The sequence below is a fragment of the Marmota marmota genome, unplaced genomic scaffold (genome assembly GCF_001458135.2).
Source record: "Marmota marmota marmota unplaced genomic scaffold, marMar, whole genome shotgun sequence".
NCBI lineage: Eukaryota > Metazoa > Chordata > Mammalia > Rodentia > Sciuridae > Marmota > Marmota marmota.
In genome coordinates this window covers 5,067,183-5,083,505 of record NW_025999998.1, presented here as the reverse complement: position 1 = coordinate 5,083,505, position 16,323 = coordinate 5,067,183, and the positions used below count along the sequence as shown (strand labels likewise).

The following is a 16,323-nucleotide window of genomic DNA, read 5'->3' as shown; positions in this document are numbered from 1 at the left end:
GCGGGGAGAGAAGGGGGAGGGCACTCAGCCCCCCCACCCCGGTCGGGGAGAGCTGTGGAAAGAGGCAAAGAAAGAGGCACCGTCGCCATCCCCGGTGCGCATGCGTAGTAGAACAAAATCCCCCCGCCCCCTCGCGTCCCGCCCCGCCCCGCTCTGGAAAGTAAGGACTTCAGCCCAGCTACAGGCCCCGAAGCTGGGCTGTGGCGCAGAGCAATTATGTCATTCACTTGCGACGATCATAAGGGGCGCGATGGAGGGGAATCAGAGCGCCTGCGCAGCAGCATTCTGCCCAGGGACCAAGCAAATATTCCGATAGATTGCTCCTTTTGCAAGATATTTGTTAGACCTAAAAGCTAAAATTTTATCCTAAAGAAAGTTGCTCTATAACTTTGTTAATAGAAAATAAATAGAAAACACCAAGTGGAAATCCTCTTCATTGTAAAACCTCCATCCCCTTTTTACCCTCACTTTTTTAAAAAAATAGAATGTTGGAAAGTTTCCAAAGGAAATTAAAGGACTTGACTATACGTTCACGTGCAAGAGAAAAGGAGGTGATTCATACAATTCTAGCTCTTGAAACTACTGTTACTAGTTCGTAACACCAATTCATATTTGAAAACATCCTAATTTTACATTAAAATTAAAAATATCTCCGCCCTTTCTATATTCTTGTGTTTTGGGCGGGGGAGCGGGGGCCCTCCTGCTTCAGGCTCCCGAGTAGCTGGGATTGCAGGCGTTTGCCGCCGAGCCCATCTGAGTTCTGTTAAGAATGAAGGCAGGCAATGGAACCTTAAGAAGAAGAAAAAGATCTAGGAAGCTGGGCATCGGAAGCTGAGGCAGGAGGACCATGAGTTTAAAGTCAGCCTCAGCAATTTACCTTAGGCAATTTAGCGAGACCCTGTCTCAAAATAGAAAATAAAAACGGATAGGGATGTGGCTCAGTGGTTAAGCCGCCCTGGGTTCAAACCCCCAAGCCAAAGAAAGAAAGAAAAAAAAAAATACAGATCAGTGAAGTGGAGGAGGGAGATGGAGAGGGAGGAAGGTTTGGGAAAGGAGAGGAAATATGGACTGACTTTAACCAAATCATATATATACATGAATATGTCGCAGGGATTTCACCTTTACTACATATATGTAGAAGGTACCCAACAAAAATAAATAAAGGAGCCCGGCGGGGTGGCGCACACCTGTAATCCCAGCGGTTTAGGAGGATCGGGAGTTCAAAGCCAGCCTCAGCAAGGGCGAGGTACTTAGCAACTCAGTGAGACCCTGTCTCCAAATAAAATACAAAATCGGGCTCAGGATGTGGCTCAGTGGTTGAGTGTCCGAGTTCAATCCCCAGTACCAAAACAAACAAACAAACAAGCAAATAAATACGGGAGCAAGGGAAAATCAGTAGAATAAGGTGAGAAGAATAAGGGTGAGAAAAAGTCCCTCTTTAATTGATTAAACCCAGGGCGGCTTAACCACTCAGCCACATCCCCATCCGTTTTTATTTTCTATTTTGAGACAGGGTCTCGCTAAATTGCCTAAGGTAAATTTGATTGAAATAAAATTCCATCGTATATGATTTTATTAAAATGAGCCCCACTATTATGTATAACTATAATGCTCTAATAAAAATAATCCTTCAGGCTAAAAATCCATCTCGAAATACTTCAAATCTAAGCTGTACAGCATTAAATAGTCATTGGTGTGACTTTACAATCTCATTACACGGTTTAAAATTTCTATTTAAATGACTAGAAAGCGGACGCATCATTTACATTAATTTACATTAGATTAAATGTTGCTTAAAATCAGTCTGTGTGGGGAATTAATGATTCCCCAAAGCAGATACTACTATTTTCTGACATTGTTTGAAAGATACACCTAATACCTTTTCTAATTACACAGAACTCTTGCTTAAAACTTGGATTTAAGCACAAAAAACAAAATTATAGAAATCACGTATTTTAAAGTAAAATTATATAAGTAAGTGGTTGAGACAGTCTGACCTTTGAGATTGTTTTAAGTCTTGTGTGAGGTTTAAAGGACTGATAAAATTTAAAAACTATTTTTTTTTTTTTTGTCCAGCAAGTTAAATGAGTTGTAGGTAACATGGTGAAATGTAAGTTTTTAGGGCACTTACACGCTCCTCCTCTGCACACAAACTCATCTGGTATTCAGGGTCTCCTCTTATTGAATCAGACATTAATTTATTAGACATTCCTCAGAGGCTGGAGACATACTTCAGCTTGCAGGAGGAAAAGGGCAGGGACCAGACCTACTTAAGCAACTAGCAAACTAACATATGTCCAACTGGACATTCCTCATTTCCTTCCACAAAGCCCCCAAATTTGGAGCCTGCCCTACCAAAGCAAATATCCTTTCCTCCTTTTTAGCAACCAATCATATTTCATAACTCAGATAATGGCTTCTATTTTTTGAATCCTGTGCCACTAAGCACTTTAGTCATTATCTCCTTTAATTCTTAAAATGATCTTATAAGCTAGGCATTATCCTCATTTTATAAATGAGAAAACTAACACTTAGGTTAAGAAAATATTTGCCTAAATTCAAATCTAGGTGTAGTATTCAAATCATACTTCAAAAACTTCAAATGCCAAAATACAAGTCATTTGGCAGAATTTCTAATTCCTCATGCACAAGAGTATAGGGAATTGCCAGAAATGTTGACCAAGGCTTTCTTAAAGTATATAAAAGAGAAAGACATGTGGGCGAGTAGAACCAAGCTTACTCTAGTTCATGCAGAAGCCAACTTGATAGTAATCCTAGCTATTATGAAAGTAGGATCAGGCCCTTGAACTTAAATGACAATAATACTTTATTACACAATAAATATATTGATTATAGGTAAGTTAGAAAATATACATAAGTGAGAAGATTTGCCACTTAGTCCCACTCTCCGGAGAAAACCTCTATTAAAACTTCAGTAGAATTTTAAATTTATTCATCTATACTTTTATTTAATTAATTAATTTTTTGGTACTGGGATTAAACCCAGGGGTACTTAACCACTGAGCCCTATCCCCAGCCCTTTTTATATTTTATTTAGAGACAGGGTCTTTCTAAGTTGCTTAGGTCCTTAATAAGTTACTGAGGTTGGCTTTGAACTCACGATCCTCCTGCTTCAGCTTCCTGAGTTGCCGGGATTACAGGTGTGCACCACAACACTGGCTTTATTTAAATTAAATTATGACCATACTAAATGTAATGTCTTTAACTTTTTCCCCTCCCCTCATTAATAAGTAATTGTATGGAAAAGAGAGGAACTGTATGTGTAAGACAACTTTATATATCTGTCTAGAGTGGCCTAGATTGCTTGTCCATCTGAATTGGTAGGGAATGAACTGGGAAAATTCCAATATAAAAGGAATTCCAAGGTATTAAAAAAAAAAAAAACACAGTATAAGTACAAACAAGGGCAGTAACAGTGATGATTTATTGAGCGCTTACTAGGTCCTAAATATTTGCTAAACACTTTACACACACAGTACTCACAATAGCCCCAGGAAATCACAATAAATGTATTTGTTTTTAAGTTTTGGATTGAAAATTTGTTGAATAGAAAGCTTTTTTTTTCTACCCTACAAAAGCTCAACATTAAAGACTGACATTCCAATTAATATAATTAACCCTAGATTTATACAACTGTTTTCTTATAATACACACATACTGATAAATGACCAGTCTCAAAGCTGTTTTCTTTTTAATGTTTAAAGATAAAACTAAGTTGTTTTGCTTTCATAACAGAAGATCCTTCAGTGCTACTAAAAGAATCTGTTAGGGATATTTGAAATAGAAATCTATTTAAGCCCCATTTTGAATCCAGGCTTCTCTTCTTATTGGGCTGCTTTGCAGGGGGGAAAATGTAATACATACACAAAGCAATACTCTATTGAAACACATAACACTGACAGACTCCCATAAATATTGATTACTATTTGTCAAATACTATTAGAATATTACATATTACCAATGTTAGATGTACCAGGACTCCCTTTTCTGTAACCATGATTCTTGGAGTTCTGGATAACTTTAAAAAATGCAAACCATGTTAGTTAGGAGATTTAAAAGTTCTCAAAACTTTCAGCAGAACACTTTGGGAACTAGAATATTGGTATGTCCTGCCCAATTCTCAACATTATTTAAAAAGTTCACATACATTATAGAGAAAACTTCCACATCCATTGCAATATCTTAAAACTCTTGCTTAGTTCCAGCAAACTACCATTACATAAAAACCAGGAGTATTATCAAGGAGGAATAAGCCTGTCACTATATCTATCATCCTCGATTCCAAAGATTTTTGTCCTGGAAATTCTCCTAGCTTATCTTTGTAAGCTCTTACCATCTTGTGACAATCACCATGACATCTTGGCACCAAGTATAGCAATTGCCCAGCATCATTAGTTCAGACAAATAGTAACAATCTCTATACTTCACACAAATAGGGAAAAGGTGACAAACATTCTAAGACAACTGGAAGCATAGGTTATCACCAAGATCTATGTTTAAGAGATAAAACATGCAAGGTGAACAGAAGGCTTGAACATTAACTAATCTTGGAGACACATGGGGAAGAAATATAAACTGCTTAGCAGAGAGAGAAGTTTTCTCATCTTATAACGGAATTCACTCACAACATTTATTTATAGTTACTTTTATGATAGATAGATAGATGATATGTAAGTGATATTAAAGTGCTTCAAGCAAAATTTAGCAATTCCTGTAAGGCTTCCTGCTGTTCATTATCAAGTTTCGATATACATTCCAACCATAATTCTTCAGATGTTTGTACCTGACGAACAACATTAGCAAGGCGTTTGGCACAAGGATCTTCATAGCTAATAGTCTCATTAATTTTTCCTTCTGCAATTATACTAATTATTTTGGGGAGATTAGAATTATTTGGACCAACTACAACTGGGTGGTTACTTTCAATTAAGTCACAGAGAAAACTCAAAGTCTGAATCGCTTCCTCTTTATCTTCATGCAGTGGAAGCCATGATAACCAGTGTGGAAGAACTTCATCTACATTTACACAGTTAGGCTTAAACTTCAAAATCTTCCCTATTGCTGAGATACAGTTCTCTGTCGCAATGACATTTTTTTTAGTTTTGGAATTTGCACACTTAATAACTTTTACCAGTAGTGGAACAGCTTCTGAACATAGAGAATGATAATCATCTCCACCAAACTGTGCCATAACACCCAGGCCATAAGCAGCAGCTTGCCTGACTTCAGGGTTGTTATCTCGCATATTTAGTAGCATTGGCCACCGAAAATATTCTACATATTTAAATGAGGTTGGGCTGCAGTGCTCTATGATATCATCAAATATGCATAATCCCCACTGTCTGTCTGGCCATGGTCTACTTGAACATATTAGATTTACAATTAATGGAAGTAGCTGTTCAAACCATGGTAAAATCTTTTCTTTATAAGTACTAAATAATGAGTGCAAAATATCTGATACTTTGGTCAGAATATAAACATCACATTCATCCTCATCTTGCAGAGACATCTCAACCTGTTGGTCATAGTTTTCTTCTTGTCTTTTAACCTGTCGTAATTCTTGGTTTTTAAAATGTCCTTCAAGTTTTGCTTTCAGTATTCCTCCCAGTTCTTCCAAGTGTTCATCATTGAGGCAACCATCTCCCATTACCTCAATGGACTTTGCAAAAGAATTCATTATTTCTGAGAGTACATCAGTATCAGGTTCAGTTCCTATAGCCTTGATTAAGGGGTCACATATGAACTGCCACATCTGTGAAAGATACTCTGGACCACGAATTCTTGAACATTCCAGGAGAAAAGGCATGGACTCTGCAGCTGCCACTCGAACATTGTCATGGAAATAAAATTTCAGTAAGGGAACCATTAATTTCACAACTTGTTCTGTATACTCCACAAATCCTTCTCTTAACTCCTTAGCATAGTAAACCAACATCTGGCAAGCAGTTGCTTTTGCTTCAAGTCCTGAAGTTTTAATTCCAAAACTTTGCTGGTCTCCAAGATTTACAAATTGCCATCCATCATCATCACTCATATTTTCTACATCTTGTGTGTCTAAGAGAGCGACATCAGGTTTAGCTGAAGCAGTCTTAATAAGAGGCTCAATAACCAGTGGAAGGTACTGTTGGAAATCTTTTCCAAGAATTTTACACATTCTAGCCCAAGCTGAAACCATGTAAGAGGTCTGAGGGTCATCATCTTCCATATTATTCAAGTCTGATTGTGTCTTCAACAATAGCTGCATCACATTTGATGCATCTTGCATAAATTTTTCCTTCCCAACAGCAAGACCAACATGGCTAATGCACTCAATAGTTTTTCCTCTCAGAAGCTTGAGTTCCTTCTGAACAGCAAGCTCAACAATATGCTTTAGTGAGGGCATAAATATGTCATAATATGGAATAAATTTTTCTTCTATTGTATCTGCAACTGAGGCAATGGTTGTCACAAGCTGTTCCAAGGCCAACTTAGTTCCATTCCGAATCAACTCTTGAAGTTTAATCACCAAGATAGAATGTAGATTTTTAACCATACTATCCAAATAGAGAACTAGCAATGACTTGGGGCAATCTTCAATAAAAATAATAAGAGCAGAAGCTGCATGAGATTGTACACGCTGATTACCTTGATTTTCCATCGTACGCAACAAAGCTGCAATCACTGTTTCATGGAATTTCTTTTGGAAACTAGGTGCAAAATCTGTAGCCATTTGTCCAAGTGTAGTACAGGCTGCAGCCCTCACCCTTGGATGAGGATCCTGAAGAAAAAGTAAAACAGAGTTAACAGTTTCATCTAGAATTGGTTCCATTTGCTGATGGCAACCTTCTCCAATGGCAGATAAGGCCATTAATCCAGCATGTCGATATTTCCAGTCAGGGCTCTGAAGCATTTGCATAATATGCTCCTTGGTCATTGGTAAAACAACTTTTCCACCAAGCCCACAAGCCAGTCTGTCTAGAGCACTCTCAGCAGCAACTGCATTGCTGTCAAAATCATCTTCTTCCATTTCATCAGCATTTACCCAGTCCTCATCATCCTGTAGATCAACCATCATTGCTAATATATGAGGAACTGCCTGTGCAATAATATTTGTATGTTTTTTCAACATTGGAGTTGCAGTTTCAGACAAGGTCACTATCACTTCAAGGGCCAGCTGGCGTTGCAGGTTACTAAGTCTAGAATCTCCACATAACTTCAGGCTCAACTGTAGAGTATCTTCTAAATAAGGACCCAAATACTTAGGTACTGTATCAGCAATCTCAACAAGGGATTCTAGCACTGAATCATCATCCTGGTAGCATGAATCATTGACAGCTTGTAAGATTCCAGGAAGCAAGTCTGCAAAGTCTTTGAAAAGAGCAATATTATTCTCATTAGCAAGTACAAATGCAGCTGCAGCTCTAGCAGATAATGTCCTGATTGCTGGATGTTCTTGATCTTGAATACACTGGTCCAACAACCTTTTGATGATATCCAAATCGTGCCGATCTTGGTTCCCAAAAATTCCAGGAAAGTGCCAGAAGACGTGAAGTGCAACTTCCCACAGAACCACATTTTTAGAGTAGATCGAATCAATAAGGAACTTCAGACCTTCTGGCCAGTGGTTAGTGCCATCCTCATCTATCAAATTCCTGGCCAGCACCGCAAAAATATCACAGAGCTTTTTCCTCATGCTAGCATGTGTTTCTAACTTAACAGCCAGTATCAGTTCAATCTTGACATCTCTCTGAACATCAGAAGGCAGATTTGGGTAGACCTCCTCAAACCCAGAGGACAAAAGCCGGCGTAGCAGTGCGGCAGCCATTTGTCTCACCTCATAACCTGCTCTTCTATTTCTGACGGCATCTAAGAGGAATGTAGTCTTACACAGACCTGGGATATTTTCATAGATTTCCTCTGCTTGCCTCCGCACCATGCAGCTTGGATTGATCAGGTTCTTCAGAAGCTGGTAGAACTCTTGCTTTTCCGACACGATCGCCGGCACCCCTGCAGACCCGGCCGCCGCCATCGCGCCCTGTCAAAGCTACGGCTACCGGGAAGGAGGGATGGGGTCTGTGGCTCCAAGCAGTGACGTAAAAGAAGCGCCAGCAGGGATGGGCGGGGGCGCTTCTCCCTCACCGACCTGGGCGCTCTTGGAGCTTTTGGAGGAAGGCAAGACTTGGTTTCACAGAGGTGAAAGCAGGGTTCAGGTAAAGGGCATCCTTCATTTGTTTTCTGATCTGGTAAAAGTGCACCTTCGGGGATGGGGGAAAAGGAAGAGAAAGAAGAAAATGACACTATTGATTATATTGGAATGGGATTAAGAGTGATTTTTAAATTTATAAACTATATTGGTGTTACCCTGAAAATTCTAAAATAAGTACATCTTTAGAACATGCTAAGAAGCTAATCACGAAAGACCACATACAGTATGAGTCCATGTAAATGAAAGGTCTTGAGTAAGCAAATCTGTACAGACAGACATTAGTGGTTGCTATAAAGCTGGGAGGAGGGAAGAACGGAGCATGACTGCTGTCAGATGGGGAGTTTCTTTGTGAGTGATGAAAGTGTTCGATCATTGTGATAATGGTTGCACAATTCTGTAATTATACTAAAATTATATAAGAGTCGTGCAATTAAATTGGTGAATTTTATGGTATATGAATACTAACGAAGTCGTTTACAAAATAATGATGGGTAGAAGAATGACAATAATGATTTCTGTTCCACTACCACATCTAATGCAGTCGAAAGTATTGCTCAACGTTGATTGTGTACCAGAATTACTTGGCTTGTGAACTGTAATAAAGAATGGGAGAGACAAATGAGTAAAGTATGGTGGAAAGTGATCTGGACTGATAATCAGAACACTTGAACCCTGGTCTTTTCTCTAAATTAATTTTGTTTTCTTATCATGCCACTCAAGATTTTCCTTACATGGTGTCTAAACTGTAACATTAAGGGGTTCAGTGATTAGAATCCCAACTACACTTCAGTAGGAAGCTGCAGAGGTTACTTCAAGAAACAAATGTCCCTGAGACTGTTTCTTTAATGCAGGCAGATGTGTCAATTGAAAGCACAATGATCGGCTTAACAAAAATCAGGTTGTACTGTGTATTAGAAGGTAGCCACACTCATTTTGAACCTTATACAAATTTAGAAGGTTGGAAGGATAGGTATAATACTAATTTTAGATAAGAAGTGGAAACTCAGGGAGGTTAGGGGATTTGCCTATAATGATACATCTGAGTTTCAACTTCACATCTTTGGAAAGTGACACCAATGCTCTATAGTGCTTCCCATACTGCTCCAAGTTTTATAACGTCATTAAAGGCCCTGAATTAATGCAAAGTCTGTCCTAAACTTCTCCAAATAGGCTTAATTTTAATTTTGTAAATTGCTGCTACATGTACACACAAAAATAGAAAAATTATTGTTCTCACATTAATCAGATGTTAGATGAAGTAGGTAGTCTCATAAACTACTTTGTGATGTAGTTCTCATTCTGTAGACTGCATCAAAATCACTTGGGATACTTATTAAAATATAGACATTAGAGCCCAACATCTAGACTACCAAATCAAAATTTTTGGGACTTCAATGCAAGCACATTGGTTTTCTAGAATACCCAAATTTGAGAACCATTGATGAGATCTATTCTGGTTCTGATTCCAAGATCTTGACAACAGTACTGTATTAGCATGTTGCCACATTCATAGTAAACCTTACACAGATTTATAATGTTGGTAAACTATGTATAATACTAATTTAGATGAGATATTTCTCACTTTTTAATTTTATTGCTCCTTAAAAAAAGCTTACCTTAAATCCTTTGAATTTGCTGTTTTAGAAAATATTAATGAATTTTTGTGAGAAAAAAGGATTCTCTTAACACTACATCCATCAACATATTATGGATTTATTAAAAATCACAATGAGATGTCACCATAGGTGCACCACAATATTTTTAATGAAAATATATGATAATACCAATATAGATGTGGGACAATAGGGAACTCAAGTTATATTTTTGTTAGGAGTTTAGATGTTAGTACAAGAACTTTGGGAAAATGTTTGAAAATTGTTGTGTGCAAACCTTCATTGAGGGTATACTCAAGCATGCTGCTGGATGCCAGGGGTAGAGATTGCACACATGAGAAAGCTCATGAGAGATAGTGTCCCATAGTGTAGGGATCACTGTGGTAATAAGTCTACCAAGGAACCCATGGAATAGTGGAGGCAGCTAATGTACTCTGGATGTGGAGGAGGTCAGGTAAAGCTTTCCAGAAGAGGTGATCAGAGGTGATTTTTGAATAGAATGAATCTTCATTTGTCAAGAAAGAAGGTTGGTTTAAGTAGAGAAAACAACATATTGAAATGAAAAGGACTTAGAGCATAGAGTGGTCAGGGATCTGTCATGTTTCAGTATTTCTGGAGCATTGTGTATGGGACTTGAGAGATCCTGGGTATGACACAGGAGGCAGCAATGGGGAAGATATGAAATTAAATGGAGACCAGATCATCATGAAAGGTATTCTACTCCATACAAAGAAATTTGGAGTTTTTCTAAAGGTAACAAGGAGCCATTTAAGGATTTTAACCAGGGACTATGAAATGAAAAAAAAAAAAAAACTTTTAGAAAGATTACTTTGATAGGAATATAAAAACTAAAGTGTGAAGACTGGCGACATTTAGAAGGCCAATAACCTAGTTCAGTTACTATTGAAAGTCTAAACTGTAGCAGTAATGGAGGAAAAGAAGGGGAGAACTGGAGATTTTTTAAGTGTTATCAATAGTATGGCATGGGGAACCCAAGAAATCTCCCAAGTTTTGGCCTGGGTATCTGGTTGGAGGTGTTTCTATTCACCTCTTTACATACCTCTAAAAGAATAAAAAAGGAGTGTTAATGGAGATCAAAAGACTACGAACCCTTCTGGAGGAAAAAGAGGTTTCCCCAAGAAGGTGAATCCCAGGACCCATATATTTTGTTCTTTTGTTGCTCCCACATGCTACAGTGGTACTTATAATTTCAACAGTAGGAGCTAAACTGAATCCACTTTAGGAAAACTATTTATGATCCTTTACTTTAGAACACAAATTTTGTATTGTATTTTCCTAAGGAATAATAGCATTGAACACATTTTGATGTGCTTTGTTTGCCATTTGTATACCTTTTTGGTTTAAAATCTTGTTTCCTTTTTAGATTGAACATTTCTATTTACTTTTCTGAATTGTCATTCCCCCTTTCCACCCCCTTTCTTAGACTGTACATAATACCCAAGATTTCAAGACTGGACTTGCAGATTTGGTTAGAGTTGAAAAACTTTATTAAATTTTGTGATTAATACTGGCTTTGTTTGCACTGGTGGAGAGATCATCTCAAGAATGTTTCCACAAGGTGGCTCAATAATAGACAATCAAGGTGTTAATTTATTAACAGTTCATCAAGCAGGGAAAGTTCAAGGTAAGTTGCAAATTTTTTCCAAGAGCTGAGAGATTTGGAGTCAAATGAGAAGGATTGAATTAATTTGAACATACCTGACATTTTTACAAGGATAATCCAGAACAACTATCAAAAAAAAAAAAAAAAAACAGAAAACAAAACAAAACAAAATAACACAAAACACAAAAGCTTCAGCTGTCATAATATGGTAAAATTTGAATATCAAAAAGAATAACACCTGTAATAGATTAAAACATTAAATATTTAAGCAAAAGTGATGATTTTCTAATATTAAAAAAGCCACTAATTCATTGATCACCTTTGGAGGTTGCTAAGACATCAACTCTGAAAATGGCCAAAATTTTATAAGGGAATGTTCTTTTTTATAGAATTCTAACTAAAAAATGCATAAAGAAGCTAAAATCAGAAAACTGCTGTGCTATAACCCTGAATGAAATAATGAAGCTAGGTAACTGTAAACAATGGACGTTAAAACCAGTAAGTGAAACATTGATTGGGAATGTTTAGAGGGATTACTCTAAAATTACTGATTGATTTTCATATTAGTAAAAATGGGATTAAACCAGAAGTTTCATGTTCTCTTTTAGCTCTACACCCATACTTTCTATGATCTGTTCTCTGATGCTAAGATTAGCCTCTGGAAACAAAATTCTCCTTTCACAGCTAGGTCTGTGTTAAGTTCCACCAATAGGAAGCAATAAAGATTGGAAATGAAAAAAGGGAAAGAAAAGGGATTGATCCTTGTTCTTTCTGTTCTTCTCTAAGTTGTCTCAACAGTGGCCCTTCTTTCTGGGGACAGCAGCTTCCTGCCTCATGCAGCACTGTGAAAACCCCAACTACAGCCCCTGTCTCTAGAGGTACCTGCAGTGGTCTTGGTATACCTTTTCCTCAGAGATTTCACCCACAACCCTGGGAAGCCCCTCCTCTGAGCTCAAAAGGGACAGTTTCATTTTATTCCCTCAGCTTTAGGGGTGATAGCAGATCCTGCAGTTACCATCTTTTGCTTACATTTGCATTAGTGTTATTTACTCTTTTTTGCTTTCTCACGCTCATATAAATCGAGTCTCCCCTTGAAATAAGTCATGTGGTTTCTGTTTTTCCACCGGACCATGACTCATGTATCAAGAATTAAGTGATGGGGCTGGGGATATGGCTCAAGCGGTAGCGCGCTCTCCTGGCATGCGTGCGGCCCGGGTTCGATCCTCAGCACCACATACAAACAAAGATGTTGTGTCCACCGAAAACTAAAAAACAAATATTAAAGTTCTCTCTCTCTCTCTCTCTCTCTAAAAAAAAAAAAAAAAGAATTAAGTGATGAAATAGGACTAGCACAACCTATGAAGTATTTTTATTTTATTGAGGTACAATTTATATGTAATAAAATTCACCAATTGCAAGTATATAATTAGATGAATCATGAGTATAAGCATATATAGGTCATTTTCAATTCTAAAAAAAGTTCCCTTGGGTTCTTCAGTAGACAGTCTTCCTTCCCTCCCCTGGCTCCAGGCAACCACTAATTTCTGTTGGTACAGCTTTATCTTTTCTAGAATTTCATGTAAATGGAAGCATTCAATATGTGGCTTTTTGTATCTGGCTTTTTTTTACTTAGCACAAGCTCAGACATTCATCCATGTTGGTGTATGATTGTCCCTTCATATTCGTATGTCATGTGAATATACCACAATTTATTTATGTACTCAGCAATTAATAGACATTTGGGTTGTCCCCAGTTTTAAGCTGTTATAAATAAATCTCCTATGAACATATGAGCAGAACTTTTTGTGTGAAAGTATATTTTCATTTCTCTTGATAAAAACCTAGGAGTAGAATGGCTTGGTCATATGTTAGGTAGGTTTGTAAGAAGCTGCCAAATGCTTCCCAAAGTGGTTGTACAATTTTTCATTTTTCACTCCTACACAGCAATGTAGAGGAGTGCCAATTGCTCTACATCCTTGACAATACTTGATATCCTTGATTTTAATTGGTCTAGGGAGTAAATTGTGGTATCTGATTATGTTTTTCATTTGTATTTTCTTAAGGAATAATAGCATTGAACACATTTTGATGTGCTTTGTTTGCCATTTGTATACCTTTAGGGATGTACATATTTAAATATTTTTTCCCACAAAAATTTAGTTTTTTTGTCCTTTTACTATTGAATTTTAAGAGTGCCAAATATATTCTGGATACAAGTCCTTTAGTGGATATATATTTTCAAATAGTTTTTTTCCTTTTCTAGATCAATCTTTTGAAGATTAAAAAGATTTTAATTATAACGTTCAGTTTGTCAGTTTTTTATTACAGGGTTTGTGCTTTTTATGTCCTATTTAAATATCCTTACCCAACTCAAGGTCACAAAGATTTTGTCCAATATTTTCTTCTGTAAGTTTTATGGTTTGGGTTTTGCATTTAGATCTATAATCAATTTCAAGTTGATATCTATATGTGGTGTGAAGTGTGGATTAAGATTCATTTCATTTTTTTGCTCCTTTTGTTTTGTTACTTTGTACTATACATTCTGTTATTACAAAGGCAATTTAGTGGAAGAATCTTTTTTTTTTGATATTTGAATCCTCTGAACACAAACAGAACTATACATTAAAAAACAAACAAACAAACAAAAAACAAAAACAAAAACAAAAAAAAACCCTTACTTGGAAAACAGTAAAGTTAAACAACAAAAATTTTTTCCTTTACTATTGGTGGAGACACTGAATTGAACAAAGCCCTTAACTGCCTTGTTCAACTGAATTGGCCCTAATTTGGTTTTCTTTTTAAAAGATTCCAAAGACAAAACACAGTTTAAAACCTAGCTAAGATGAATTTAAATGTTTTTTTCCCTAAACTACTGGTTGAGTACCAGTAGTTTAGCACCATTTTCTGTTTACTGTTGCAGGCTTTTCTTTGTCTTTTTCTTTTCTTGCTCTTCTCACTGGTCCAGCTGTATCATTTTCATCATGTTAATTATCACTATCAAATTTCGTTTTTTTTGCCCTGAAACTCTACTTTACCTTTAGCAGACCCAGGCTGGGCAGCTTTATTTCCTTTTTTTTTTTTCCCCTTTAAATCTGTAACCTCTTGATTTCCATTTGTTTAGGGGTTCTGTTGGTCTTCTATGATATTTTTTCAAAGCTGCTTTTCTCACCTCTCTAGTACTTTCCAAGTCACTTCTTTGTTCCTTAATTGTAGATTACCATTGTTTGCATCTTTGGCTTTATCCTGTGCTTCCTTCTTCCTTCCTTCCTTCCTTCCTTCCTTTCTTTTTTTAATTAGTTGCTCAAGACCTTAGTTTTTTCTTTAAAGAGAAAAAATCCCTTTTTTGCTTCTCTGACAAAGTCTATCCATTTTATTTCACCATGATGTGAGAAAAGGATGTTCAATTTTCTCTGCAGGTCTGATCATCTAAATCAATCGAAAATTTCAGCAAGCATCCAATCTTTTCTTCTAGAGATTTCATTTCAGCATCTTCTGCTAAGTATTGTTTTTTTCCTTGCTCTTGTTTAGCTCTTAACTTAGCTTCCACTTTGTTTTGCTTACTTTCTTCATTTTTTTGAAAAGTAATCTTCCTTAAAAACTATTAGCAGATCTATATTTTTGTACTTTTGGCTAGGGATCTCTATAAACTTCTTAGCAGATCAGTGCTATCAACCAGCAAATATTGAGCCCTTAACTGCTTTGTTCAATGTTCTCATCAGAATATTTAGTACTTAACCTTTATCTTTTAGCCATTCTTTTAATGTCACCAAGGGTTGTGTCGTTTGGGAAGCCTTTAATATAAACAATTTTTGCATAATATTTATTCTCATCTGTCACAACTGGGAGGGATTTGCTTAGAGATCTTCTGATTTTAGTTTTGTCTTCACTGATTTCCATGAGTTCTGCCTTAAATTTGCTTAATGCTTCTACTTTTACATTAAAGTCTGCTGTTTGATGGTTTAATCTCAATTTGATGACAGATTTTGGTCTCCAGAGCAGCAATTTTCAGCCACTGTAGCTATCTTTAAGGTCCAGTACCAAGACTCCACAGGCTCACTAACAAGACAAAATGTCTCCACTTTGCAGCACCACGAGTTGGGCTACTCACTCCAAGATTGATTTCTTTTTGCTTATACATTTGCTGTTGTTCCACTTTTTACTCACTGAATTACCATGGATCCTTCCTTGAATATCAGCTAACTCTGTGTGTGTGTGTGTGTGTGTGTATTTCTATTTCTAAACCTCTGTCCTGTTCCAGTAATCTGTTTGTCCTTACTCCAATACCATACTGCCTTGATTTCCTCAGCTTTATACTAAATCTTGAACCCAAATGATTTCAACTTTCACTATTTTACTTCTTTTTGAAAATGGCCCAGTTTCTCTGTGCAACTCCTAGAAGAAAACATAGTGTCAACACTGCAGCATATAAGCACACGAAATGACTTTTTCAATAGGACAACTAAAACCTAGGAAATAATGGCAAAAGTTAATAAATGCAATGACATCAAATTAAAAAGTTTTTGTACAGCAAAGGAAACAAGAAATGAAAAGAGAACCCGCAGAATGGAAGAAAATCTTTTCTAGCTACTCTTCTGACAAAAGATTAATATCTAGAATTTATAAAGAACTCCAAAAACTTATTTTTAAATTTATTTATTTATTCTAATTTGTTATGCATGACAGCAGAATGCATTTCATTTCTTAGTACATATAAAGCACAAATTTTCATGTCTCTGGTTGTTCACAAAGTAGAGTCACAGCATTTGTATATTCATACATGTACTTAGGGTAATGATGTTTATCTCATTCCACCATCTTTCCTATCCCCATGCTCCCTCCCTTCCTCTCCCTCCACTTTGCCCTATGTAAAGTTCTCCATT

General features: G+C 36.7%; 1 protein-coding gene and 1 pseudogene across 2 annotated transcripts; both read right to left on the bottom strand.

Moving 5' to 3' along the window:
* Nucleotides 1-3,426: 3,426 nt before the first annotated feature.
* Ranbp6 (RAN binding protein 6) lies at nt 3,427-8,074 on the bottom strand. 2 transcript variants are annotated; one of them, XM_015492859.2, is made up of 2 exons: nt 7,894-8,049; nt 3,427-6,778 (listed from the first exon to the last, which is right to left on the bottom strand). In XM_015492859.2, exons 1-2 carry the CDS (start codon nt 7,906-7,908, stop codon nt 4,712-4,714), a joined length of 2,082 nt encoding a protein of 693 aa, XP_015348345.1. In that variant the 5' UTR covers nt 7,909-8,049; the 3' UTR covers nt 3,427-4,711. The 2 variants fall into 2 exon arrangements, with proteins under 2 accessions (XP_015348345.1, XP_015348344.1); XM_015492858.2 differs by having other exon boundaries at nt 3,427-8,074.
* A 3,560-nt stretch (nt 8,075-11,634) lies between these two features.
* LOC107148188 overlaps nt 11,635-16,323 on the bottom strand; it is a 9,770-nt pseudogene continuing 5,081 nt past the window's right edge.